Here is a 25,673-nt window from a genome sequence, read left to right on the forward strand (position 1 = left end):
GGCTCGACTCTCCTCTCTCCGCCCGCTCAAAAAACGCCTAGCGTGGCCGTCGCGAAGCCGACGCTAGCTGGGTCGAACCTCTCAACGTCAACGTTCAAGAATCAAAACCTTCAACTCTCCAGAGCAGCGCTGCGCGCTAGCCTCGTCCGGAGGCGCCTTGTCCCCTTTCCGGGCCTCCCCTTGTAATTACTTGCTCGCCCCGTGCCTCGGCGCTGGCGGCCGCCGCGCGCGCCATCCGGCCAGCTTCTTATGAAAGCACCCACCCCTCGAACCGGGAACTTCGAAAAGCCTGCAGTCAAATCTGACATCGAACGAGCAGGCTAGAACCGGCTCAAAGATCAGATTCGTGTGCGCGCGGGGAGGGGGCTTTGAGGGGGCGGGAGTAGTGCACGCCCGGCCTTCAGGCAGGCTCCAGGAATCAGGATATCAATGGCCGCGTCTGTCTGCCTCAGCAGAGAGCACACCATGTGCACATACTGCGCGGCGGAGCGAACGACGACGGCTTGCGCTTCTTTCCTTCTGGTGCTGCGAACGTGCGGAGCCGGCGCGACCGACCCTTGCAAGTGCGCACTGGGTCGAGTGGACAGATCAAGGTGCGGCCTTGTTCGACGGCCCCGGGCGCCCGCTGCGCCCAACGATCCGCGTCTAGCACAAAGCAAGTGATGCGCCGCGATGACGTCGCGACCGCCATCGCCCTCGAAGGACGAGATAAGGATATCGAGAATTGCGGGGCACTAGCTACCTAAAGAGACTGAGAGATTAAGGCAGGAGTAAACGACAGTGAGTTCCGACGCTTCGGAGTCGGCGGGGGCGGATGCGGGGGCGGGAGATGTACAGTAACAGCACGGGTAACGCTACACAAGAGTCGGGGTATTAGCGGGTTCTTTAGAGTCGAGAGCAAGTCAGTCAGTCAGTCGTTCGTCGCGTCAGCGTTAAAGCCATCCAATCCGCGCGCGCACCCCCCCGTCCGCTCACGCCGCGAGCGCGACGTGCAGCGGGAGCATCCCCCCGCGCCCGTCGACGACCGGCTGGAGCGTCGGCGAGATCTTCGCGTGCACCTCCGCCGTCGTCTCGTGGAACTCGAGGGCCCGGACGAGCGTCGCGAGCAGCACCTTGAACTCGAACACCGCGAGCCGGTACCCGATGCAGTTCCGCGGGCCGTCGCAGAACGTCACGAGCCCGCTCCACCCGTGCGGGAGCGCGCTTGGGGGCGGCACGCCGCCCGGCGTCAGCCACCGCGCGGGGTCGTACGCCGCCGCGGTCGGCCCCCAGACCGCGGGCGCGACGTGCATCGTCGTGAACGGGATGTGGAACACCTGGCCGGCGCGGACGCGCACCGAGCTGAGCGTCTCGCCGGAGGCGGTCTTGATGGGGATGCTGAGCGGGATGACGTCGTCGCGGAGCGCGACGCGCTCGGTTTGCGGGGACGCGGGGTGGAGGCGCAGGCTGGCGAGCAACGTGAGTGACGCCGGCAGAAACGGGAAGACGGGGACGAGACGCACCCTTCCTTCACGACGGCGTCGAGGAAAGGCAGGCGCTGGACGTCGTCGTAGCTGAGATCGCGGCCGGTGCTGCGAATCTCTTCACGGAGGCGCGACTGCACGTCTGGGTGGCGGGCGAGCTCGAGAAGGGTGAAAGCGAGCGAGCCCGCAGTGGTCTCGTGCCCGACCATGATAAAGGTGTTGACCTGCTTGACCGTCAGTCTTGCCCCAAACCCAACCCCCCACAGCACTCACATTGTGAACGATCTGCTCCTCGGTGAGCTTCGCGCCGCCGCCGGCCTTCTCCTGCTCCTTCTGGGCCTTGAGGAGGATGCTCATGATGTCGCGGCCCTTCTCGCTGACGACGCCGCTCTCGAGCAGGCGCATGCTCAGCTTCGTCGTGATCTCGCGGATCCGCCCGCCCGCGCGGACGCCCTCGACGGGGAGCTTGGTGAGCAGCGCGGTGACGAACGGCACCGCGCGGAGGACGAGCATCGCGACGAAGCCCTCGAAGCCGAGGCCGGTGTTCACGTGGCCCTCCCACGACGCGCGGATCGCTTTGGCCTCGGCCGACTGGCCGGCCTTAAAATCGTGTCCGAACGCTACGCGGCCGATGATGTCGAGTCTGTTGAGGCGGATGTTATATCCAGAGAGGTACGCGAGGGGGGATAGCGCGGACTCACGTAGCGGTGGAGACGTATTCGAGAATGTTTACGGTGACGGAGCCACCGGCGGAGAGGACGTGGTTCGTTAGCCTGCTCTCGAGCTGCAGAGTGTGTGCGGCGGGGGCAGTGGAGACGGGGAGGGGATGACGAGAACAGGCTTTCGTAAGCACACGGGCGAGACCCAATATGGGAACAGACTTGCCTTTTCGGAGCACTCTGAGATGTCGTCCGCCATGCCTTTGATGGCCTCCGGTCTGGACGGGAGAAGAGAGTTAGCATGTCGTGCAGCCCGTCCAGTACTTGGTCCGTGCACGGGGGGCGGGCGGGAGGCGACACAGCTCCCGCACCCAGCAGCGGTTTCGCGCAATCTTCCACGCCGCTTACTCAACGCCTGCGCGCGCCCTGGGGCGGCGGAGGCGACGTGCGGCACGGTGTGACAACCGACCATGCCGCCGATTCGGGGAGCTCATCCGTTCTGGCTGCACTCATCGCGCTGGCCCGACGACGGGCGGCGACAGAAGGCAGGGAGCCAGTCCGTCCTTCCGTGGGCACCGCACGAAGGGGGCCCACGAGGGGATAGGGAGAGAGAGGAAGAGAAGGCGCGGACTGAGCGGCCGCGAAAGAAGCACAGAAGCGGAAGATGGCCGCCGCGCGACGCGACGGGCGCAGACCAGAGACGCGGATCCAGGCGGATGTGCGAAGATGGAGCGGAGACTTACGAGAAGGCGGGCGCAAGAATGCGCCGCTGCATTTTGTGGTCTTCGCCTTCCGCCCAGACGAGACCTTTGCCGAGGACGTTGGCCACGGGCGGGCGAAATGCCGGCGACTTCACTGTGGGCAAACACGAAGGCGTCAGACATTGGATTCCGCGCGCGAGAAGGAAGGAAGGGGCCCCGGGCAGCCAGAGCAGATGCTTGCTAGGACTGATGCGCTCCGCGCCGGAGACAGCGAGCAAGGAGCGCTGAAGGGAACAGGCACCGGAAGGCGATTGGGGCTGCGACGAGCGACAGTAGAGTGAATGCATGCGCGTTTTCGTATCCGTGGAAGACGGGAAGCGTGGACAGAGTTCAAGCGTTTGCTCACCGTAGTCTTCGGAGTTCTGGAAGATGTGCTGGACGGCGGCATGGTCCGCGGCCACAATCTGGAGACGCGAAGACGGGCACCTATTCAGCAAACGAACGCACGCGGGGCCCGGGGCGCATCACGCTCCGAACGGTGGAAGACGAGCACGCACGATGTCGGGGTGGAAGAGGGCGCCTTTGACCTTGAAGAAGGGCCCGACCTGGGATGCCCACTTGGTGTAGGTCTCGGTGGCCTGGCCGTGGAAGGTGAGGAGCTCGTGTCCCCAGAGCCAGTGTGCGAGGCGACGGGGCTGGAGAGATGGAAGGATGGCGTCAGAGTGGGACACTGGAAGAACCGGGGGCCGAATGGCGGAAAGATGGGTGCCCGAGGAGGAGAGACAGGATCGGGTAAGCGTGGAAGGCGGACGTACCGCGCTGGGAAGCTTGGAGAGGTCCTCGCGCCGGTTGTTGGAGAGCCAGCGGACGATGTAGAGGAGGCCGACGAGGGAGAAGCCGAAGAAGGCGGGCGAGTGGAGGAGGGCGGACATGGTAGGGGAAGGCAAGGGGACTGGAGGGGGAGGAGAGAGAAGGAGCGGGCAGGGTCGGACTAAGGAGCGGGAGGGGGATGAGAAAGGCTAGGGCGGAAGGAATTGGGAGTAAGAGGCGGAATTTGCAGCGGTGGTTGGGCGCACGGGGGGCGGGGGCGGTCGAGCCTCGTGCGGCCATCCCAGCTGCGACGACGGGCGGCGGCGGCAGAGGCCCGACGCTGGCGGGTGAAGGGTCCACGCAGGGTCGGCGGTCACGCTTGCTGCGAAGGAGTGACTGGATTGCCGGCCTCGTTGGCGGTTGGCGGTCGGCCGCGCCCGTGGTCTGGATCTCCCCGATCCCCAGATCACCCTCCCCAGATTCCTCCGTATCCCCGGCGTTTACCGACCAAAGAGCTAGAGCAGGCCATCGTCTACACAGGGCGCGACGGCGGATTCGGTGGCAGCCGCCTGCCGTACAAGGTACAAGCGCGGGGGTCAGAAAGGACAGAGGGCGGGGCCGCGCTTTGTGCGCTTCAGGGTTTAGACTCTAGAGTGCGCGATTGGCGGGAGGACGCACACGGGCCGTGCGAGCAGTCGCGGGGGAGACTGGTGGGCGCAGAGTGAAAGGGAGGACCGATTGAGGAAGCCGGGCCCAAGGTGCACCCAGCTCGCATGGGCGCTTGGGCGCTCGGGCAGGCGTGGGACGGTTCTGATCTGCTTTCCCGGCAGCGCTTTCCTCCCATACTCAGCCCACGCTCTCTGTCCACTTAATATCCCCCATGGCCCGCCCGAGAGCCCCAGAGCAGCCCCCGCTCCTCCGCACCCGCCCCCGTCTCACTCCCCCTCTCTTCCGCCCCTCCCCTCCCCGCCTCACACCATGCCAGACTGGAACTCTGTCGAAGAGCTCACGCTCGATGGCGGTATGTCCACTTAGGCTCCCTCTTCTCCCGTTCTACCTAACACAAATCGCGTTCCTTAGCCATCTTCCTCAAGGTTATGCACGCCCTCGCCGGTCTTTACTTGTCCGTCGCTCTCCTTCCCTCCCCTCCGACGCGTCCTCACCTCCCCCGATAGCTGGGAAGTCGTCACCTCCCTCGACTACGACTGGTCTTTCCTCACCGGCAAGAGGCGCTTCCACTACCCGGCCGTCAGTCCCCTTTCGCTTATCCTCCCTCGCGAGTCCTGACGTCCGCTCCAGGTGTTCTACTTCCTCAACCGGTACTGCCTGCTCTTCACCATGATCGGCATGTAAGCATCCCTTCCACCGTCCACTGCGCGATCTGTGCTCACTCGTTATTATAGTTTGATCGCCCTCGACACCACCGTGTTCGTCCCATTAACACTGATGTGCCGTCAACCCCGCGCTGATCCTGGGATGCAGTGAGATCAACTGTCAATCGCTCTACACCTTCAACCAGATCATGGGTCAGGCCGCCTCGGGTTTGGCTAGCATCAACCTCTCCATCCGCACGTACGTCTCTCTCTTCCCCCTTTGAATCGCCCCGCTCACCCACATCCCAGCATCGCTCTGTGGTCACACGACAAGCGCATCATCGTTCCTCTCGTGATCATCATCCTCGGCCACTGGTCCCTCATCCTCCAGGGTGTCCTCCTCACTGCCATCTGGGTCCCTGGACAAGGCTGTGTGGTGTCTGGAACCAATAACACCATCCTTGCTGCGACATTCATTTACTCCATGGCCTTCGACCTCGTCGTCCTCCTCTTGAGCATGTACAAGCTCGTCCTCGGCGTTCGCGGCGGTCGCTCCCAGCTTATGTCCCTCCTTTTCAAGGACGGTCTCGTGTACTTCTTCATTGCGTGCGTTTCCGATCTGGTGTCAGACGCTCTGCCGCATCGACTGACCTGGGACTTGCAGCTTCTTCTCCAACCTCTTGGCCGTCGTGTTCATCCTGCTCAACCTGAACGCGATCATGAGCGTCATCTTCAATGTACCCGCCGCGATCTTCTCCACCATCGTTGCCTGCCGCGCCGTTCGTCGTCTCACCAACTTCGCCAACAAGGGACCCGAGGTCTTGTAAGTACTCGAATGGCGAGCCGCACACGATGTACTCACGCGGCTGTTTGCAGCGTCAGCACTGGTAACAGTTTCCGCGCCGCCCCCATGGGCACGACTCCCACCGTCCCTGTCGGTTCCCGCGGCACGATGAAGAGCAACAAGGGCGAGGGCGTCCACGTCCAGGTCAGTCGTCATTTGCGGCACAAATCAACAGCACCTACTCATAGCAGCTCCAGATGCAGACGTTCACCATGGCGGACGACCACCTCTCCGAGTACGACGCCGGCCAGAAGACGCAGATCCCCGACCTCGAGACCGGCGACGTCGAGATCAGCCGCGAGTTCAAGCGCCCGCCATACTGAGCTGCGCGCGCCTCCTGCGCCCTCGTCCACCCGCCCCGAGGCGGGGGTGACAGCTAGAGGCGGGGGCGCGTGTTCGCTGCGCACGGCGCTGGTCCGCCTGTCGGGGCCAGGGGCCGCCGACGCGCGCGAACTGCTGCGCCCCGCAGGGGCCCGCCTCTCGGAGCGTTTAGTAGAGCTCCCGGGGGCGCGCCGTGGGTGGCGAAGTTCTTTGCTGGATCTTCTTACATTACAGCCCCTCCCGTCTTGCATACCTTACACATGCTCTTCGCGCACGTCCCCCTTCCGTGTTCGCGTGGGGGGAAGTGGGTACGCCGACCCCTCCTCCAAGCTCACCGCTTCTTCGCCGTCGCCGTCGCCCGAAAAAAGAAAGTTAAAAGAAGTTCATATACCTTGTCGATCGTCTCAATACCATTCACCCGTCGTTCCGCTGCACCTGCCACCTGCTCTCCCTTGTACGTCGTTGCTGTGTATAAAGTGCACATTTCCCCCCGTATCCGTCTCCGTCCTCTGGTGCTCTCGCCGTGGATCCCCCTTTCGTGCGCGTGTGGATCGCTCATCAAACCTCTTCTTTTGCCTCTTCCGGTCCCTCCTTTCTACCCCTCGCACGTGGCTACGAATTGCCTCCGCCCCTCCCTACGGATATTCGCCCACGGAACACTGCGGCCACCCAACCCGGACCCTTCGCCTCCCCCACGATTGTATGTGCTGCGCGCGCCCCCACGGCTCGTCCCCCGCGACTGCTCTTCCCTGCCGTCGCCGTCCCCAGAACACGCGCACGCGCACCCCCACCGTCCTTCTCCGCCTCGGCTGTCGCTCGTTTCCCCCCTGGCATGTTGCATTGGTCCCGCTATCTTCGTCGCATTGTCGTGTGCTCCCGTTCCCCCGTACATACATCTGTCCGTCCGTTCATCCCACCGTTCGCATCCGCATCCGCATCCATCCGTAGATACTGCACGCTCCCACTCGTTCTCGTCCTCCCATGGGTATATAGAAGGTAGACACCGCGTCGCTCGCTATCGTTCGTATATTGCTGTACCCTTGAGCCGGATAACCCCGGCGTTCCGCGCAGCTTCGCGCCCGTCCACGTCCACATCTTCATCTTCTCTGCGTGCGCTGCGAAGGGCCGAGGTACACGCCCAATGGTCGGATATAACTCAGGACATCCGGTAGCGGAAATATCTCACGAGATCGTTCTGATTCCCCACTCGTGTCAGACTGGAACTGCCGCACCTATGTTTTTGTACTTGTCGCGTGAAACATTCTGAATGGACATCGCTCCATCACTGTGGTGTGTCGGCACTGTGTCTAGTGATGAGCCCCAGGACATACCGTCAGAACCCCGACCGAAATGTCCCAGTCATGACATTACCAAGAGGGCACCGCGCACATGGCATGATAGTGAACATGTAGAAACGGTACTAGCAGGTGTATTATCGGGAATGGTATGCAGTATCGTGCGACGATCAGAGGGAGCATGCAGGCAGTATGCAGTGTGCAGATGCGAGAAAGCTACGTACTGAAAGCGATAATAGTGCAAGTGATGTAGGATGGACGGAGCATGTGCGGGGAGGTATGGTGGCGTGTACACAGTGTGATTAAGGAGATGCTATACGGAGTCGGCGTGATGAAGGGATATGGACTCTGACACTGAAGGCATGTACCGTTGGACGCGATCGTCGAGACTCAGAGCTCTGAGGAACAAGTCGATGAGTGGACAACTCAGTCGTACCACAGCATGGCCTGCTCGATGGTCTCTTGCCACGGGAATGGGGTCGACTCGACAACGGTGAGCGGAGAGGACCCAGCGCCTTTGGGCTTGTACTTCTCGAGATCGGATTGCAGCTGCTCATTGAGATACCTGCATCGAAATCGAATCAGTGTCCGAAAAGTAACACTATAGACCGGATCCTGACCTCTGCCACGCACGGGCCTGATTCTCGTTGTCGTCCTTGTAGAGGTAGCTGATGTGACTCCTCTGGTGGTTCAACTGGGCATCGATATATTTCCAGAGCTGGTTATGGTCATATTCGCCCACCGCGGGTGCTTGAGGTGCTTAAGAATTGTCGCCAGCAGTCGGGGGCACAGAGCGGCGTTCATTTGTGTTGGAGGTGCCGGACGCACCCTGCTCGTCGTTGCCGTTGCCGTTGCCGTTGTCGTTGCCGTCACTGCCGGTTGTGGGGGTGGGCGACGGCTGAGAAGGTGCGTGGTTGGGGCACTTGTGCGCCTCATGCAGACCGGTGAAGAAATCGACCACCAACTGCCGCTACAATTCGATGTCAGCACTGGAGAGTAATATTGATGAAGTGCGAAACGTACCAGCACAGCAAACCTGAGCAAATGGGCATTGGTTATCGCGACCGAGGTGTTCTTGGGAATCAACGACTGCGCCAGCTGTACGAGATTCTTCGGTTTCCCGATCTTCCAGTCATGCTTGACTCCAGGCGGCAACTTAGAGCCGAGCGATTTCAAGATCTGTGCTCAGGACGATAAGTACTGGAAGCCCGTCAAGCTGGAGCGTACTCACCTTCTGGCGAATGACCCCACGAGCTCGTGCATTCAATAAAGCAACCTTCCCAGCGGCCTTCTCGAACACGCCGTAGTGTTCGTGGATGTCAAGAGGGAGGCCCATACTCCCAGGATGCATCCTCATGAGATTCTGGAGTGGGGCGATTGGCTCAAGCGGGATTCAAGATGCTAGACACATACCGTGACTCTGTCTTGCGTCTGGTCGAGGTAAGAAGGAATATTGGGAGCCAAGAAGCATACTTGAATGCGGTAGGAGAGTGAGATCTGCCATATCGGTTGTCGCGACAATTGTGCTCAGCCTTGCGGCACGTGCTATGAAATGGATAACTCACCTCGAAGTCGCCCGTCATGACGTGCTTAAGGAGATCGTCCCGGCGATCATGCTTCCTGCTCAGCATGGAATCAGCCTTGAGATGGATTAACATGTGGGCAGGACTTGGGAGCTAGGTAATGGTTGTTAACTGCACCAGTTGGCAGAGAGATGAGCAAACAACTGACCTCTGCAAAGCGCATCAGCTCCTCCCGGTCAACCCCAGCGCTAGTGGCGACCGCGTTCGCTTCGTCTCTGTGACGCTTTCGCTGAACCTCAGTGTAGTTGTCGTCGCTGGGTCGTGGGCGTCGTAGAGCGACATTCATGATAGGAGAGTCGAGGAAAAGCGGGGTCCGCTCCAATTCACCTCGGAGTTCGTTGCGGACGGGGCTGAGGGGAGCGTCGGGGCCCCCAGGAGTCGCAGCATCTTGATCTCGTCCTTGCGTGGACGGGGGCGGGTTTGCGGTGGCGCGCTCGAAGATGCTAAGCATGGGATGAGAGCAAAGCACAGGCCGGTGCAGACAAGGGACATGACGGTGGACGGAGGGGGGGAGGACATCCGCGACGCGCGCTGGAGAAGTGTCTTGTTTGTCTGTATTTGCCTGCCCCGTAAAATGCGCCAAGACGTAAGTGTTGGAGTCGAAAGTGAGCACATTCCTCAAGGCTTTGAAGAACATGCAAGAAGCACTATTTTTTATGTCAAAGAACTACATATTAAAGAAGGCTTCCCGGATTCTGAACGTAGTTTACATCGTGTTCATAGCTGTGATATGCATCCGACGAAGATGCTTCCCAAACTTGAGTTTGCGTGGTGTCGGGAGGGCGAATGAACGGTCTACCGAATGAATGGTGAGAGTCATCAGAGGCTTGGAAGACACTCTGTCTGTGAGGCTGCTGGTATGGGTGTGCTACACCGGCACCCAGCGGGCGCAGCGACGAGTCGGGCCGATACATTGCCGGACGTAGATGTGGATTTGGAGATCGCAGTTGCTGACCGAAGCCCTGCGCCGACGGTACCGAATAGCCATGTGAATTGGAGTAACTCATGGCCAGTGTGCTGGCAGGGGGCGGATGCATGAAGTGAGTCGGATGGGGTTCTGGACTTCCCGCACCGAAGAAACCTGCCGATGACAACTGCAATAGATAGAAGCTTTGCTGTGATGGCATACGTGGTAGTTCTTGCTGCGCCTGGAAGTCTGAAGGGTGTGAGACGGATTGTACGTGTCCAGAGTGCGACGAGAGACTCCCAAAATCGGCCCTGTAAGCACGCTGCATGTGCTCGCTGCGATAGTAGCTAGTCGAGCCTGATGGTGAGGCGGCGAAGTTCCATGGTTGGATCTGGAAGCGTGAAAGACGCGGAATGGATTGCGCGTGGTCTGGGTGTGGTGAAGTACCCGCAAAATTGCTTCCATAAGCGGGCTGCACCTGCTCGCTGTGGTAGCGGGTCGAAGGAAGCATGGCATCTGATGGTTGGCCTGGAACCTGCAGGTGTGAAGGATGTGCCAGAGCGGATTGCTCATGGTCTAGGTATTCAGATTGATCCGCAAAATAAACCCTATTGTGAGCAGTTGATGTTCGCTCGCTTTGGTAGCGAGATGAGACGAGTGCCACGTTGGCAGCGTTGTGCCATTCGGGAAGTAGACAATCTTGTGTCATCCCCGATGCGTGCGGAGCGGCCAAGGTCGTCGAGCTCGATGCCCAGGCCGTGGAACACGTTGTATACGTCTTCACCGAGCTCGACTCGTTCAAGAAAGTTTCTAGCGGAGCGAGCGAGGAGGCGCTTGATGAGAGGGAAGGCTGTTCATTTGAACTACGCTGCTGTGAGAACGATGGAGGGTTGATCGGTGCCAGCAGATCGGATGTGCCAGTGGCTGAGACTTGAGGTGATCGACTACCAGAAACACTAGGATCACCGCATTGAAGTGAAGGCTGGGTCTGCTAGATGAGCATGATCAGTTTACAGTGTAATAGCAAATTTATTCAGGGCAAACTCACAGACATCGAACTGAGGGGCTGCTGATCGGAGTGCTTGTGTGCACCAGCCTTGGTACGGCTGCCACTGCTGACCGATTTCGGCGTCTTGAGCGCTGCCCGCTTCTTCCGAGGGGCTCGTTCGAATGGTAACACAGTTAGAATCGTATCATCTTCCGGCGCCGGAGTTTGTTGCTGCTCGTTGAGGGGTTTAGACTTCTTTTTCCGCGCTATGAGATTCTGGACAGCCTTTTGACGAACATCAGCTACGTCTGCTTCTGAGACACATGGAGTGTCTAGCTGTAGCCTTAATGCGGGAGGAAGCGCAGATCGGATGTGGTCGTAGTTGTGAATCGAATGAGTATTGAGTATGTACGCGTTCGTCTCGTTGTGCTTGATGACCGCGCGCGTCCTCGTAGACTTCAATCTTTCCTGAAAGACTTGAGAATTCTCGAAATTATTGCACTCCGAGCCTGAGCAGTCGTGCTGGAGATTGATGACGCAAATTATGTCCTGCGGATGATGCAAAGAGACCTTCACAAGGAGAAAACATACAGCATAGAGCGAGGACATACCGATGCGGGAAGTACACACTTTTGAGTGGACATGAAAAGCCGTGGAAGACGAAGGCGATGGTGAAGGGTAGGTAAGAACTCGTGGAAAGTGACAAGGACGTGCGATGCGATATTCTGTCCGGAGTTCATGGGGACGAGAATCTCTTCTATCCGAGCTGGGGAGGTTTTCGACTGCACATGGAAGTATTATATTTCGATTTGGAAGGGTCCCTGGCAGTACGAGAGTGGCATACCTGGTCGTCATCACACGCCGGCGCCGCCTTCACCAACACATCTCCCCCCACGGCAGCAACGTCCCTATTAGTAACAACAACTGCCCGAGCAACGCGGAACCTTTGTCCCGAGAACTGAGCGTACGCGGCTGGATCCTGGCCCTTCAGGAAGCGACCAGTGTGTGTATTGCTCCATATCTTCACGCTAAGCCCGGCCGAGTCTGGTACAAGTCTTGATGTTCCTGCAGCGGGACTAACCTGTTAATGGAATGTACGCACACTATAAACTTCGCACATACCAATCAACTCGTCTTCACACGATTCGGGCAACCCAAGGATCCGGCAATGGTTCGGATGATCAGCGATATAGCGTAGCACCGCTGATCCTGCGCGCATCCATTTGTGGTTTACGGGATCCCTCCAGAGCCCTCCAGTCACGATATGCTTGACAATATCATTGAGCGCAAACGATCTGCATGCATCACGACTTGGGGCTTGGCGATTGCTATAGACTGAGGCGAGGCGGAAGATGTGATTAAAACTCTCGTACCGCTCCGTGGAGAATACGATAGCAGGTCCGAAACGGCGAATGTATGCAGGAAGATGAACGAGAAAGTGAAATTTCGGTTTGAGGAGGAGAATGCTGGGCGAACACTGTGCTGTGAGATTGAGGAAGTCTTCAATGGTTCGTGACAAGTTGGCCTGCATCATCAATTAGAGCCGGCGAACGTCAGTCACATGACTTTCGACGCACCAGGTACGTCTCGAGATCTTCTATGGTTGTGTGCCACAGAAGTACAACAAGTTTTCCGATGACATACCAGGCGTCAAGCACTGACATTGGAACGAGGTCGTAGATGAGAAATGTCATTACTTGTGCGATGCTCTTGAAATGCTTTCCGATAAGGCTACCCTTGTATCGAACCATATACTCAGCATTGAGACTCGGCACGTTGAGTCCTTCAACGTTGACAGAAGCAAGGCGAGTTTGAAACAGGTCTAAATGATTGCTCTTGTCGAGGATGTGCATGGTCTGGCCCCAGAAATATTTCACCACTCCGAGAAGCACGGTGTGCAGAATCTCAGTCGGGGTATCGAGATGGATGTCAACACCTACAACTGCTTTTCAGACATGATCATCATACCGGTTGTGCACCGCGAAGTGAATCATACCTGGCATTCCTATCAAAGGATTTATGTGGCTCTCAATCTCGGTGCCGTGTAGCGCGTTCTAAAGGGCTTCTTCGAGGTTCTTGCGCACTTCGTTTTCGGGCAGTGCTAGTGTACCGGCAGGACGCTTCCGAAGTTTTTTTCCCAGCTCCACAACAGAACTGAGGATGGCCGTCGTGGTGGAATCTTTCACCCCAGTCGCCGTTACGCCATCCTTCAACTTGTTTCCCGACAAGAACGTCCCGCTGATCTGTCGTCTGACCTCTTCAAGTGTCTTTGCCGGAGTACGAGGTTCACACTCCTATAAATGATTAGATATACGTACTATTCTGAATCAGAACTGATGAAAACGAGAGTACTGACTTGGAATATCTTCGCAAAGCCTTCTGCAGTCATTTTCTGGGCCGTCGTACCACCGATAAAGCACGTGCGACAAAAATAATTACAATTGAGACCGGCATGGCAGCATTCTTCCGCTTGCATTGGATTGTCACCTGCAAAGAATAGTCCGTAGGGCTGTAGTAGCACTTCCTCGTCGTACTTGCAGTCCCATGCTTCAACCCCAGCCTCTGCGGCCTGACTGAAATCGACGCATCGTCCAAATGGTCAGCCACACGAGCAACAGTTGTGCGACCTGAGAGCACTTACCAGATTGACTCTTTCATCGCAGCCATGAGTTCCATAGGGGAGGCGTGTGGAGATGCGGTGACAAAGCGAACACAGAATTGTTTCTCGAGCATCTCACGAGAGAGGCTTGCGTTCGACATATAGATTACGTGGTGCTTATTCCACTGCTTGGAGATGTTTCCAGAAACGTCGTCCATGAAGACGATCAAAGGAACGGCATAAACCATTCGACCTTTCGCCTTAGCGCGAAGCGGATTTGGCATCTTAGCAGCATATGTAGATGAGCCATCTGCGCAATACCATGAGTCGCAACACACACCGTTTAAAACAAGTAAATATACCTTCAAACCCCGCCAACATTTTACCCTGTTCAACGAGTTCGGCGTATGAGAGATCGAACCAGGAGATGGGCGCGATGACGCGTCTTGAATCAACCTGATATTTTCCCTGCAATAGTATCTTTCAGTTGCCATTCGGACCTCCGAATGACGGAAGAAGCCTCACGCCTGGAAGTACAGTGACCTCGCGCACGAGAGCGTGAAGCTCATGGTCCACCTTGACGCTCTGGCTCCGCTCTGAAGGCTCCACAGGTGCATAAAAGAACCGTTCGGGGATATAGAGTGTGCCGTGAATAGTCTGCAGTAGTTCGTTCACAAAGAAAATGTGTCCGCGCACTCGAACGGCAGGTGAGGAGAGTTCATCTGGAAGATCCTGAAGCATTTTAGAGCCGTCGTGCACCTGGGATACGGAATTCGCATTTGCGCGAGGGTAGTCTGTCATAGCGTATCTGGTGAGTGGATTAGAGAAGTCCTGGGCCGGTTATCCATAAGTATCCGAGAGCGACGAGCTGCGGAGAAATAATGTGTTATACCTTTGCAATGGCAGCGCGGACTTCGTTCATGTAAAAAATATTGCCGGCCAAGGATACAACCTTGCGAGTGATGTTGTGGTCGAGTTCTCGGATAGCAGTGTCTGCTTTCTTCAAGGCGTACATGGACGGCACATCAACGGCGTGCATCGCCTTTCCCCAGCTCAGAACAGCTCGTTTTTGCGCGTCCGAGAAGCGCAGCGTTGTCGAACTAAACAGAGTATGCGTAAGGAATTCCTAGACCGAAAGGTGTCAGAAGTAGGATATAAGAATCACACGCTGGGGCACTTACCGCCATAGACGACCAAGGATAAGCCGGGTTCTCGGCCGGAGGTTTTATTTGTCCTGACGTGCATGCACATCGAGATCCCGCAGCATGCACCCCGCAACATGTGTCTGACAAGGGTAGATGGGAAGTAAGTCGTGTAGATCAAGCGAGTGGACACAAACTTCAGAGAGCTCCTACCTTCTTGAATCTGCGAGGTATGAAGAGCGTCCATGCATCCATCATCAAGGTCACCAATCTCGTTGTTGCATGACAGATGTATTCCGGGCGAAAAGCGTGTTTCCCGGTGTTCGCCAGAATTGGTAGTGTCGAGAGCATCCGCAAAGAGATCGAAGAACTGGAACGTATCGTCCAACTCGAACACTTGTGCATTAGAGTTGGCCCACACTCGAGACATGAGCCCATCTTTGTCGTTCTGAACTGCAGAAACACCTTGCCACGGTGTTTGAATGGAGCAGTCGCTATTTGTTGGAGGTTGAATGCGGTGTATATTCGTCGGTAGGATATCAGAGGTGACGACAAACGGAGAGCGGAGCATTGTGGGAGCACAAATTGTAGCAGGGCGATCCATCACGTTTTCTCGCGTGTCTACTTCCATAGGAGACGCACCAATCCGACGAGTCGCAGTGAGAAATGAGGATGACCGGCATGAGCTGCTGACGTCTCGGAATTTGGAGTTGCGGCGCTGGAGCAGTCGCGCTCGTTTGTGTTGGGTCGAGTGTGAGTGAGAAACAGCATTTTTTGCCAGCATAGTGGGCCGAGTGCCTTTGATGGAACATGCGGGACATATTGCACATCGAACCTCTTGCCCGCGCAGTCGCACAAACTCTGGCCAGAGCGGGGACGACATGAATCAGCATCCTGAAAGTTCAACAGCAGGAAAGTGTTGTCACCTCGACTTCTAACAAGTTCTCCGATAGTTTTTGGTTCGTCTTTCATATTGATGGTTGAACGAGGAGCGGGAGACGGTCGCACTCAAGAGCGCGACCAGCCTCTTGCTGAAGGCGCCAAAATCGGACGAATGATCATGTGCTGCGAAACCGGCCTGAAAGCGCTGGCGCGCAAACCGGATTCGGACACTGCTGGCCTCTCACTCTCTCTTGCGTTCTCACCATGTCAAGTTTCGCCGTCCACTCCTCCATCCTTGACCTTGATGTCAATTCCACAGGATCTCTACGACATCCTGTTGACCTTCACCTTTCACTCCTTGGTCACCTTCCGGCTGATTTACGCAACCGCAAACTAGTGAGTGTCTCATCGAGTCTAATCCTCGAGTTTTGACTGTGCTGACCCCCACCACCACAGCCCCTCCACATCGCTGTCTTCCTGCCTGTTGAATACGCCTCTCACATATTTCCACTCTCTTTCATATCCGCTACGGCTTCACCCAATCCACCGGGAGTAGAGATACACAGTGAGGCTGAAACGGCCCAGGTATGTGTCGCGATTCCTCATGTGTTTCAAGACTGTTAATTCTCGTTCAAGATTGTAGAGCTTCTTCACGGAGCTCCCCCTCCCTTCCTTCCAATACCGTTTACTTTCAACCCTCGTAACGGGCAAGACTGGCAGGCGATGTCGGCGCAGATCAGTGACTGGCTCCTCTCCCAAGTCCAAGATCGCTCTTCCGCGCTCTGGATTTGGGGCCGGGAGGCGTTCTGGATCGCGTTCATCGCTGCCCATCCCTTGTTCCCTGCGGGCGAATGGCCACGATGGTCGCCTGATATCGCGCTTGACGGTGTATTTGTTCGTCACTGGGTATATAACATGGACCGTAGACAAGTGTTCGGTGGTTCATACGATGTGTATGGCGAGCTTTGGGCTCGTTTCAGATACCATGTCTCCATTGTTTTGTAGAAGCATCCTCCTTTATACCTAGTAGTTTTGTCTGTGCCGCCAACAGTGTCCACCTCGTGTTTACCCTGACGCCGTTATAGCCATGCGATGAACAGTTAACACAGATACAATATCTCACATACAACTCCTGAAGATCTCGCATTAATAGATTGGCATGTTTCTTGACCGATGCATCACGATAAATTGCCAAAAACATACGACTACATTCGGATGATATCTCGTATGCTCCAACCGGTACCTTGTCCATATGTGAAACAGGATACTGCAGAAACATCCCTGCGTGCCTCCAGGTTGAGGTCTGGCCCGATATGGTGCTTCATCAGTCGTACATCCTGGCAAACCCCGCACAATCTTCAGGTGCGCAAATCCAGTCGATCTATTCTAGGATATAATGGTCGATTGGACGTGTAGTGCATGGAGGGCGCGCTCCGCAAGCCTGCGACATCCGTCTGCGGCTCCCGCGTCCCCGCGACGAATGCTCTCGGCCGACGCCCCGAGTCTTCCGAAGCCTCGCGTCTCTCGGGAATCAACCGCAGGCAGCCTGCGCAGGCCTGCGCTCACGGCCGTGGCGAGGACTCGAGCCAGCGTCGCGGCTCCGAGAGCGGTGCGCGCGGTGTATAGTAGTAGTGCACGCCGTCGAGTGACATATGTACATGGGCTGGTTCTCGCGGCATCGACGTTCTATGTGCCAAACCCGCCCAGTACTTGCCGAGCTGCTCGACCGTGACGCCGTCGGTCCGAGCGTGTGAAAGCGTTGGGACATAATTAAACGATCTTCAGGGTATAATTGGCCGGCCCCGGCCGCACGGTTCGATCGGGCGCTTGTCCATGAGCGCACCGCGAACCCGATGGCAAGTCCTGGACAGTGGGAGACGAGCTAGTCACTCGACGGTCGACCTCTGAGACCGAAGGTTGATGCGACGGGAGGGCCCTCCGAATTCCGTCGAGAAGAATGACCACACGGGGTCAAGCCGTCCAGCGAAAAGGAGGACCGTCGGCAAAAACTGGAGATCTTTCTGCGCCCACAAGCGAGGACGGCGCCAGGCTCGATCGTTAGGCTAGTTCTCTGCAATCAGCCTCGGCTTGCGCTCCGCGCGCGCACGCTGCCGTTGTTTGCGAAGACGAGAAACAAACTTTGATGTCCCGCCAGCGAACGAGAACGTTCTCGTTCGCGTGACGCCTCGAGGACCGGCCGCTGAGAGTTTGGAAATCGCGGGCCGTGGATTCGAATCCGAGCGCGACTTCGACGTCGACGTTCTGTTCCGTTCTGTTAGGCTGATCTGTCCCCGTGTGCCCATCGCTTCCCTCCGCTCGGAAGAAGGCCTCGAGGAGAGTCGGACGACAGACGTCCAAGTGCGAGCCCGGCACCAGCGCCCCCGGTGCGCGCGACGGCCGGATTCCCCGTGCTGCCGCAACGGGCCTTCGCGTACGGCAGCGACGCGCACGTCGGTGCTGTCCAGCGTCCAGCGTCCGTCGCCCGCGGAACCGCCCGCCTGCGCCGTGCGGGTGCCTTGCAAAGCCGTAACGCAAGCGCAGAATTACGGCGCGCGCGAAGTCTGTGCGCATCATGAAGTCGGACCCCATTCCCAGGACGACCGAGCGCACGCCCCCGCGCGCAGAGGGAGGAGGAGGGCCGGCGCTCGGGAGCGTTTTGAGGGTGGCAAGGCCCAGGCATCGGGAGGGGCGGATCGCGCGCTAGGCCGTAATCGGCGGTTAGCTTGTCCTCGGGGGGCGATCTCAGATAGACGCCTTGGATGTCGGGCACTTGACCGGCGTCTAGCGGCGTCTGCTGCCGGCTCGAGGAAGAGGACAGGGAGAGAGCATCTGCTCACAGATGATGCGCGCGCGCCCTGGCTGGGTCTGAGGGGCGTCAGCGCGTCTTACGAGGCGGAGGAGAGGGGGGGATATGTGGTTGTGTCGTCGCTGTCGTGCGCGCGTCCGAGGAGCGGTGCGAAATGCCGTCACGGGGCGCTCTGGCGTCCCAAACCAGACGCGGCCTGCGCTCAAAGCGGGCGGCTTGACTCGACTGTGGACGGCTGGAGGCGTAGGCGTATGCAGCACGGAGATTGACGGCCTGCGTCGATCTTCGGCAAGCACTTGTGGGTGCACCGTCGCGGCACCGACATAGCTTCGGTGGACGACGAGAGGAAACGAGGTCTGGGGTCAATGACCGTGCGCGATGAAGCGAAGATCAAGTGGGATCGGCGACTCTGGGCCGACATTTGAAAACACGTTGCTTGCGGCGCATGCAGTTCAAAGCAAACAACGCAGACCACGATGGGGCTCGGAGATGATGATTGCCATTTTGAATACAAAGGACGAGCGAAATCGATGCTCGCCACAAGTCTACAACTATCGTTCCGGAACCAGTTAGGACATCGATGCACTGGCGGAGTAAAGTTGCTCACCTGAAAGTGTCTACCCCAAAAAAACCTGGTATCGTCGCCATGAGGACCCAAAGGAAAGAGAAGACGAAAGACTTGGCTGCTCTATCTGAGCTGCTCTCGCGTGCGCGGGACGAACACCCATATCGCGAACATCAGCGCCATCATCGCGATCAGCCTGCAAATACAAGCCCGCCCCTGTCAGCCTGCCCCCCATGACGACGTGTGCTGGAATCGCTACTCACAGCGGCTGCAAGCTCCCGATGTTCGTCCCAGACGCGATCGCCCCGGTGACGAACGGGAAGGCGGCGGCGCCCGCGGAGCCGAAGCTGGAGATGTACCCAATCCCGCCCGAGATGAGCTCTGGGGGGAGCACGCGCCCGGAGTGGTTCATGACGATCGGGAAGATGGGCCCGAGGAAGAAGCCGACAAAGGAGACGCACACCGCGGCGGAGATGAGGTGGGGAACGAGCCAGACGACGAGCTCGAGGCTGTGTAGATCGGCTGGCCGTGAGATGGGAGAGACAGTGCCATGGATGGGGAACAACTCACCCGAATGCGAGAGCCACGTAGAGGAAGATGACGCGCCACTCGCCGACCTGCACTTCCAGTGAGGACGGGGAGCAGTGGTTGAGGGGTCGCGAACGTACCTTGTCGTTCACCCAGATGAGCAAGACCCGCCCTAGAGTGAGCCCTGGACGTCCTCTCAGCATCGTGCGTCTCACCCGAAGAAAAAACTCACCGCCCCAGAAGCCAGAGGAGATGTAGCCCGAGCTTCCGCCGCCGCCGCGCTCGTTGATGATGTACGTCACGATCCACCCTGCACACCCGTCGTCAGACCACGGGCCGCGAGAGAGCACAAAACAGCTAGAGAGCACTCGCCTCCGATCGCCACCTCGACGCCGACGTACGTGAAGATGAAGAACGCCATCAGGTGCACCGCGCGGAGGCGGAACACCTGCCTGTACTTGCCCACGCCCTCCTCGGACGCCTTCGTCTTCGCGTGCGGCTCCTGGCCCACCTCTCGCAAGCACTCTGCACCGGGTGCGCGTCAGGGCTTCGAGTCACGATCCGGGGGCCCGCGTCGGCGCACGTACCTTCGGCGGTCCGGAAGCGGAAGACGAGCGCTTGGGTGAGCGCGTTGAAGGCGATGAGCCCGAGGTGGACGAGGTAGACGTAGTGCCACGTGTCGAGCTTCGCGAACTGGGTGGATACGAGCGGGGCGCACATCGCGCCGACGCCGAAGATCGCGTGCATGACGCCCATCTTGAAGGACGTGTCCTCTGAGAGCCCGGCGAGGTACGAGTTCGAGCCCGCGTCCTGCGGGATCAGTTCGCGAAGGCGATGCGGGGTTGGGTGCGAGAGAGCGTACGAGAAAAGCGATGCCAAAGCCGCTGAAGAGGAAGGAGACGACAAAGGCGGGGAAGGGGACCCCGGCGGCTTGGATTGCGTAACCGACCGCGGCGAAAAACGACGCTGGAAAGACATTAGAAGATCCGTGCCCGAGAAATGGAAGAGTAAATTACCGATAATTACCACCTGCGTACCGCATTCGCGTGAGCTCAATATCGCCCCCGAGACTGAGAATCACTCACCCTTCCGAAGCCGAATCGATCTGTGAGATACAAGAATGAAGAGGCGCCGACGAAGAATCCCTGCAAAACGCCGTTATAACATATCCAACAGACATCGCGGGTGACCCACTATACAGTTGACTATGAAAATCAGTGAAACGACGGCATATCCAACCTGGAGATTCCAGTTAGTGTTGACAACACAAGATGGGAAGGACGACACTTGCATGATACACCTCCTGCAAACGAGGGAGCAGCGGTCCTACGGTGCCACTGTCCCACCCCGCAACAAAGATAGACACGCAGAGCGCAAAGAACTGCGCCCAGCTCTTGCGGCGCATCGCAGGGGTGACCGCCCCCGCAGCGTTCTGCAGCACGGGTGGTTGCGGCGGCGCATCCTCGGCCATCAGTTCCTTGTCTAATCCCTTGCCCTTCTCGGTCGTCGGTGTCGTCCGCATCGACGCCTCGAGGTCATGGGGGTCCACCGGCGTGATGGTGGGAGCGGCGGGCATGGTAGTGGGGAACAAGGGCGAGCTGGCGTCGACGCGCGAGCGCGAGGCGTGTCCGCGTACATATAAGCCCAGTACTCGGCCTGACTCAGCCGTGTAGCGAAAATGTCAGGAGCAACCGCACATGACGCCGCGGTTGACCTGAGGCGGCGTGCCGCGTGCGAGATTGCGGGGTCGCAAGGTCAACACACGTCGGCGTGCTGGGCGAGGCGGCGGTTGTGGTGAGCGTTTTGACCTTCTGATTCAACAAGGGGACGCTGAGAAGCTGGCACGGAGTTCATATTGACAATTGGGTTCGCGCTAGAGGCCGCAGAAGGTGGTCGTGTTGCGCGCTTTGGCGAGCGATTCTGTCAACGTGGACGAGTAGAAAGAATGGGCGGGCAAACCTCGGAGGATTCGGATAAACGTCCCGGGATCAGGTGCAAATGAGCTCCGACGCAACTCAGTCGGTTCTCCGACGCAGAGCCATACACTCCGACGTCACTTACATGTGCGCAACCACCACTGCTCGTCCAAAGATCTCCGAAACATCAACTGACAAACTGCAGCAGCTCCTTCCTTGTTCTCACAACCAATAGCCAGTTTCCCAAGTTCGAAATCCCTGAGTGGGCTGTTAGAAGTCCGCGGTTCGGACGAGGTCGGACGAGGGGGTAAAGGCAATCGATACCACGCGGTTGGTCCCTATGGGCACCGGGAGACGATTACAGACGGACGCGGGGGAGAACGAGGTGGTGGTGAAGGGCAAACGCGTGAGGCGAGTGCGGGACGAGGGACGGCGGCTATCTACGCGATGACTAAGCGCTGGTACCGTACGACCGAGCTTGCTAAGTATGCGGGCAGATTCCAACATGGGCTACAGGTTTCGACCCGACCGCTCAAAGAAGAAGAGCCTCCCTCATCGTCGCCGGGGTCTTCTGGGTCTTCGTCTATCAGCCAGGGCGTGGCGGGGGTGCGTTGACGACTGATTTTAAAACGGCATACTTAAGTAACCGCGCCAGGCTAGCACTGAGTATTTCGCTACGCTTCCCACAACAAACCAATGTGCGCAGGGACCCTATCTTACTAGCACATAGCCCGACCCTTACCGAGAGACAGAAATATCGTTCGAGTGCGTCGCCCATCCCGCAGAGGCCGTTCGCCTGGGTGCGGGGTCACGTCGTCCCGAGCCTCGGCTCATTTCTCCACTGTAGACAAGCAAAAAAACGCCGGCGAGCAGACACCTGCTACTCCCTCGTCCTTCTCCGGTCTCGACATGACTTATCCAGGATCCTACAAGGACTCTGCATCTTCCATCCCAGTGTTTGTGTTTCGACGTGGACAACTTTCCTGCTAAGTTCACCCACGATCCCCTTCAGGAACTTGACACAATGTCTCTGGCTCAGCCACTTCCGAGTTTCTTCGAATTGAACGAATTCTCGAGCTACCCACCGTCCGGTTGTTCTTGTGACCTGTGATCCTAATCATTTGTTGTTGCCCCATCACGCGTCCATTTGTTGATGTCAACGTGGACTTCCGCCCTGTTCGATTCTCTTTCATGTAAAGCTTGCATTGCTTCTCCTGTCGATCATGTCATATTCCAGCGAACGAGCGTAGACGGCGATGTTCACGGACGGTATATCGGTCTATCTTTTTACCAGAGCATACATAAACGCGTGCTACGGGCAACTCATAGCGATTATGCAGCCCCAACACAACGTGACTAAGCAAAGGACCCTACGACTTCCTCTTCCGCGTCTTCGTGCCCGCCGCCCTGGGTGCCGCTGTGCTCGCACTCGCACTCGCGGCGCCCGTCGACGCCCGCGTCTTCCTGGTCCTCCCCGCAGCCAGCTTCACGGGCGACAGCGGCTCGGGTGAGCTCGATCCGACGCTGCCCACCGCCGACAGCCGCGACGATCGCCGCGCGGGGGTCGCGCTCGCAGCAGGTGCGGCAGGCGCGCCGCCCTTCGACCGCGTCTTGCGTACGGGTCGTGCAGGGGTGACAGGGAGCGGCGGGACAGCGTCCTCCTCCTCTTCCTCCTCCTCTTCGTCGGTGTCCATGAACCCTCCAGGCACGCTCCGTTTAAGCGCAGCGCGTCCTGACGTGCGAGCCCGAGTGCGTGCGGACGTGCGGCGCGGCTCGGGCTCCGCTTCGGGCTCGGGTTCAGGCTGCGTCTCGGGCTCCTCTCGCTCTTGCTCTGGTCCGGGCGCGACCTCGACCTCGTCTTGTTGTGGGGCGGGTTCGGGTTCGGGCTCAGGCGTCTCGTGCCGGCGCGCAAGGGACAACTTGATTCTTGCCGACGCCGCCGCCGCCCGCTGGCGAGCGCGTTCGTGTTCCTGCTGGACCAGCGCCGCCGCGCTCGCCGCGTCCGCGTCCGCCTTCGCCCTCGCCTTCTTCGCGCTTTTCGCAGCCGACGCCGACTCCTTCTCCGGAGCGGGCGGTGCTCTCGCGGGCTCTTCGTCAGGGAGGAACGCCCCCGGGGGCAGCCGCGCCTCCGTCTCCGTGCGCGCGATGCGCGACCCGCGCCCGGTCGCGATCCGGCGCTGTCCCTCGCCCTCCGCCGGGCGGCCGAAGACAGAGACGGAGAACTCGGCGGACGTGTCCATGTCCATCGACCCGTCGCCCACGAGCCCACGCTCGACTGCGAAGGAGGAGTCCCCGTTGTCGCCGTCGCCGTCGCTCTCGGAGAGCTCGGAGAGCATGCTGATGTCGAGCTCCGCGCCGGCCCCGGAGACGTCACCCGCACCCCCCGCGGATTTGCGACCTTTCCTGGCGCCCTTCGCGGAGGACGTCGACGCGGAGAGCGTGTTGAGGTCCGCGAAGGCGGACACCGACGCGGGCTTCGCGGCCATAGAGCCGAAGATTGGGGTGCGTTTCGCAGAGAGGGAAGCGGGTGGGGTGTAGAACGCGTTGGGCGCCGCATTCGCGCTGCCTGCGGTGTCGAACAGGGATGGACGTGCGCCACCGAACGCGCCCGTGCCGGAGCTCCCAAACAGGCTCTGACCGTTCCCGGTGCCACTCGTGCTTTTGGGTATCCAACTGGTGGAGGAGGTCGAAGGCTGCGAAGGTTGCGCGGAGATGCCGCCGAACAGGATACCAGCTTGGGATGGCGGTTTGGGCATTTGGGGTGCCGCGCTGATGGAGGGTCCGTGCGATATCGAGGGGAACATCTCTTCTTCGGCGGGGACTGTGGTTGACGCGGTGGCAGGAGCGGGGCCGCCGAACCTCGGAGCTCCAGAGCGGTGGGAGATGGCTTGGACGCCGCTGTACTTGACAATCGCGCTAGAGCTTGGGGGACGAACCTCTTGCCAGGACATGCTCATGCCAATAGCCATGCCCTTCCCCTTCGCCACCGACGCGTCCAACCCGCGGCCCTGGGAGAACTCCTCGAGCTCCAAGTCCAAGAGCAAACGCTCCGCGGTCGGCATTGCAGCCTTGAGCTCTTCGAGCATTTGTCGCCGGTCGTGGGCAGCCTTCTGCGCCTTGTCGCCTCCGCGAGTGGCCGAGGGGAATTGTCGGTCGAGTTTGATTGCTTCCGCATGCTGGCCACTCTGGACGAGGCGCACGCATACAAGGTCTTGGATGACAGGTATTGAGGCCGCAGGTATGTGCTCTGGAGGGTCGAGAGCGTACGCGTGCACACGTGTTTGCTCGTAAGGGGAGAAGGGGAATGCAAGCAAGTGGGTGAGGGATGTGAGGCGGGGCTTGGCTAGATGTGCAACGTTGAATGCAAGAAAGCGAACGAGAAACTGAAGACGTACGGGTCAAACACCAGTCCAGGATTTTGTTGATGAGGCGTTCCCGGTTCTCGTCTATCTCTGGGAACGTCCGTTGGTATGTCCAAGCCTCCATGAGACTCGATTCGGCCAAGGCGATGGTATACGCGTCCATGTCGCTGGGGAGGTCTAGAACGGGTTTTGCGGTACGGACGTATGACCGAATGAGGTTGTGGGGGTCTTGAGATAGAGAAAGAGCCTCGAACACTTTTGAAGTGTAATCACGGTTGATACGAGCATCACTCAGTATCGACACGGCTCTCTACTCTCATGAGCCTCCCGCGCAACAAAATGAAAGGAGCGACGCACCGCCATGGTAATGCCCGAATCCAGATGCCAATACGCGTCTGCCAAGCTGGAGAACTGCGGTGGTATGCAGCGTTTAATCTTAAAGTCCTCCTCCCTCCCGTCCTGGTACCACTTCAACAAGCAGTACACGAGGCAGTCACGCTTGAGGGCGTCGAAGGAGCAGTTGGCGATCGCGTTCAGTAGCGTTTGCAGTGCTTCTGGAGTGGCAGGTGGGTAAAACGCGTCCGGGGGATATATTCCGCTGCTGCTGAGGAGAATGTCGAAGATGAGGCAGTCGTTCATGTGTGCGCGGCGCAAGTTGATCTCTTGTACGCGTTCTTCGCGCCACGGAAAGCTGCTCGGTGAGACATCAAAAGATTGAAGGTAGTCGACATCCAAGGACATTGATACGTCCTTCATGCCCGTGTAAGTTACATGTCCGCGTAGCGTAGAGCCCACACTCACTGGGTCCATGCCTGCAAGACTCACAGCAATAATGCGCGACTGAGTCAAGAATCCGAGGCTTATGCTGAAAAAAAGACGTGGAGCGACGATCTAAACGTAAAGAGGGTGCGTTTGCGCCTAGCAGACGACCCGAGCGGCGAATGGAAGGGAGGAGGAGGACATGTGTATGATATGGCAGGTGGCGGCGG

At 58.6% G+C, this 25,673-nt stretch overlaps 6 protein-coding genes across 6 annotated transcripts; 1 reads left to right on the top strand and 5 right to left on the bottom strand.

Annotated features, from left to right (window-relative positions):
• Nucleotides 1-971: 971 nt before the first annotated feature.
• On the bottom strand, nucleotides 972-3,755 carry BXZ73DRAFT_88187 (cytochrome P450; the record flags this gene model as incomplete). Its single annotated transcript, XM_048024860.1, has 9 exons — nucleotides 972-1,446; nucleotides 1,503-1,687; nucleotides 1,737-2,106; nucleotides 2,165-2,247; nucleotides 2,349-2,400; nucleotides 2,866-2,977; nucleotides 3,230-3,287; nucleotides 3,381-3,518; nucleotides 3,639-3,755. 9 exons carry the CDS (start codon nucleotides 3,753-3,755, stop codon nucleotides 972-974), a joined length of 1,590 nt encoding a protein of 529 aa, XP_047881240.1.
• Nucleotides 3,756-4,611: 856 nt separating this feature from the next.
• Nucleotides 4,612-6,113, top strand: BXZ73DRAFT_98149 (uncharacterized protein; the record flags this gene model as incomplete). Its single annotated transcript, XM_048027611.1, has 10 exons — nucleotides 4,612-4,654; nucleotides 4,714-4,756; nucleotides 4,809-4,881; nucleotides 4,933-4,982; nucleotides 5,037-5,060; nucleotides 5,116-5,205; nucleotides 5,256-5,552; nucleotides 5,611-5,769; nucleotides 5,823-5,934; nucleotides 5,988-6,113. 10 exons carry the CDS (start codon nucleotides 4,612-4,614, stop codon nucleotides 6,111-6,113), a joined length of 1,017 nt encoding a protein of 338 aa, XP_047881241.1.
• Nucleotides 6,114-7,832: 1,719 nt separating this feature from the next.
• Nucleotides 7,833-9,440, bottom strand: BXZ73DRAFT_98150 (uncharacterized protein; the record flags this gene model as incomplete). Its single annotated transcript, XM_048027612.1, has 8 exons — nucleotides 7,833-7,971; nucleotides 8,027-8,165; nucleotides 8,235-8,376; nucleotides 8,430-8,585; nucleotides 8,638-8,769; nucleotides 8,820-8,903; nucleotides 8,972-9,082; nucleotides 9,138-9,440. The coding sequence occupies 8 exons, from the start codon at nucleotides 9,438-9,440 to the stop codon at nucleotides 7,833-7,835; spliced, it is 1,206 nt and encodes a 401-aa protein (XP_047881242.1).
• A 1,489-nt stretch (nucleotides 9,441-10,929) lies between these two features.
• Nucleotides 10,930-14,606, bottom strand: BXZ73DRAFT_41717 (uncharacterized protein; the record flags this gene model as incomplete). The annotated part of the gene is made up of 12 exons (XM_048018823.1): nucleotides 10,930-11,433; nucleotides 11,496-11,666; nucleotides 11,729-11,949; nucleotides 11,983-12,409; nucleotides 12,462-12,826; nucleotides 12,881-12,938; nucleotides 12,969-13,175; nucleotides 13,229-13,457; nucleotides 13,526-13,767; nucleotides 13,805-13,951; nucleotides 14,027-14,314; nucleotides 14,376-14,606. Coding segments are annotated over 12 exons (3,090 nt in total), but the record flags the coding sequence as incomplete, so codon positions are not given.
• A 4,395-nt stretch (nucleotides 14,607-19,001) lies between these two features.
• BXZ73DRAFT_41736 (MFS general substrate transporter) lies at nucleotides 19,002-20,811 on the bottom strand (the record flags this gene model as incomplete). Its single annotated transcript, XM_048018827.1, is given in 12 exon segments — nucleotides 19,002-19,074; nucleotides 19,142-19,387; nucleotides 19,449-19,495; nucleotides 19,547-19,590; nucleotides 19,639-19,716; nucleotides 19,762-19,763; nucleotides 19,775-19,931; nucleotides 19,994-20,216; nucleotides 20,269-20,372; nucleotides 20,488-20,551; nucleotides 20,601-20,645; nucleotides 20,692-20,811. The coding sequence occupies 12 exon segments, from the start codon at nucleotides 20,809-20,811 to the stop codon at nucleotides 19,002-19,004; spliced, it is 1,203 nt and encodes a 400-aa protein (XP_047881244.1).
• A 1,881-nt stretch (nucleotides 20,812-22,692) lies between these two features.
• Nucleotides 22,693-25,440, bottom strand: BXZ73DRAFT_41404 (nuclear pore complex assembly-domain-containing protein; the record flags this gene model as incomplete). Its single annotated transcript, XM_048018766.1, has 4 exons — nucleotides 22,693-23,136; nucleotides 23,302-24,665; nucleotides 24,718-24,994; nucleotides 25,042-25,440. The coding sequence occupies 4 exons, from the start codon at nucleotides 25,438-25,440 to the stop codon at nucleotides 22,693-22,695; spliced, it is 2,484 nt and encodes an 827-aa protein (XP_047881245.1).
• Between the last annotated feature and the right edge of the window lie 233 nt (nucleotides 25,441-25,673).

This window comes from Epithele typhae (assembly GCF_022376455.1).
Source record: "Epithele typhae strain CBS 203.58 chromosome Unknown BXZ73scaffold_6, whole genome shotgun sequence".
In the NCBI taxonomy this organism is placed as follows: domain Eukaryota; kingdom Fungi; phylum Basidiomycota; class Agaricomycetes; order Polyporales; family Epitheliaceae; genus Epithele; species Epithele typhae.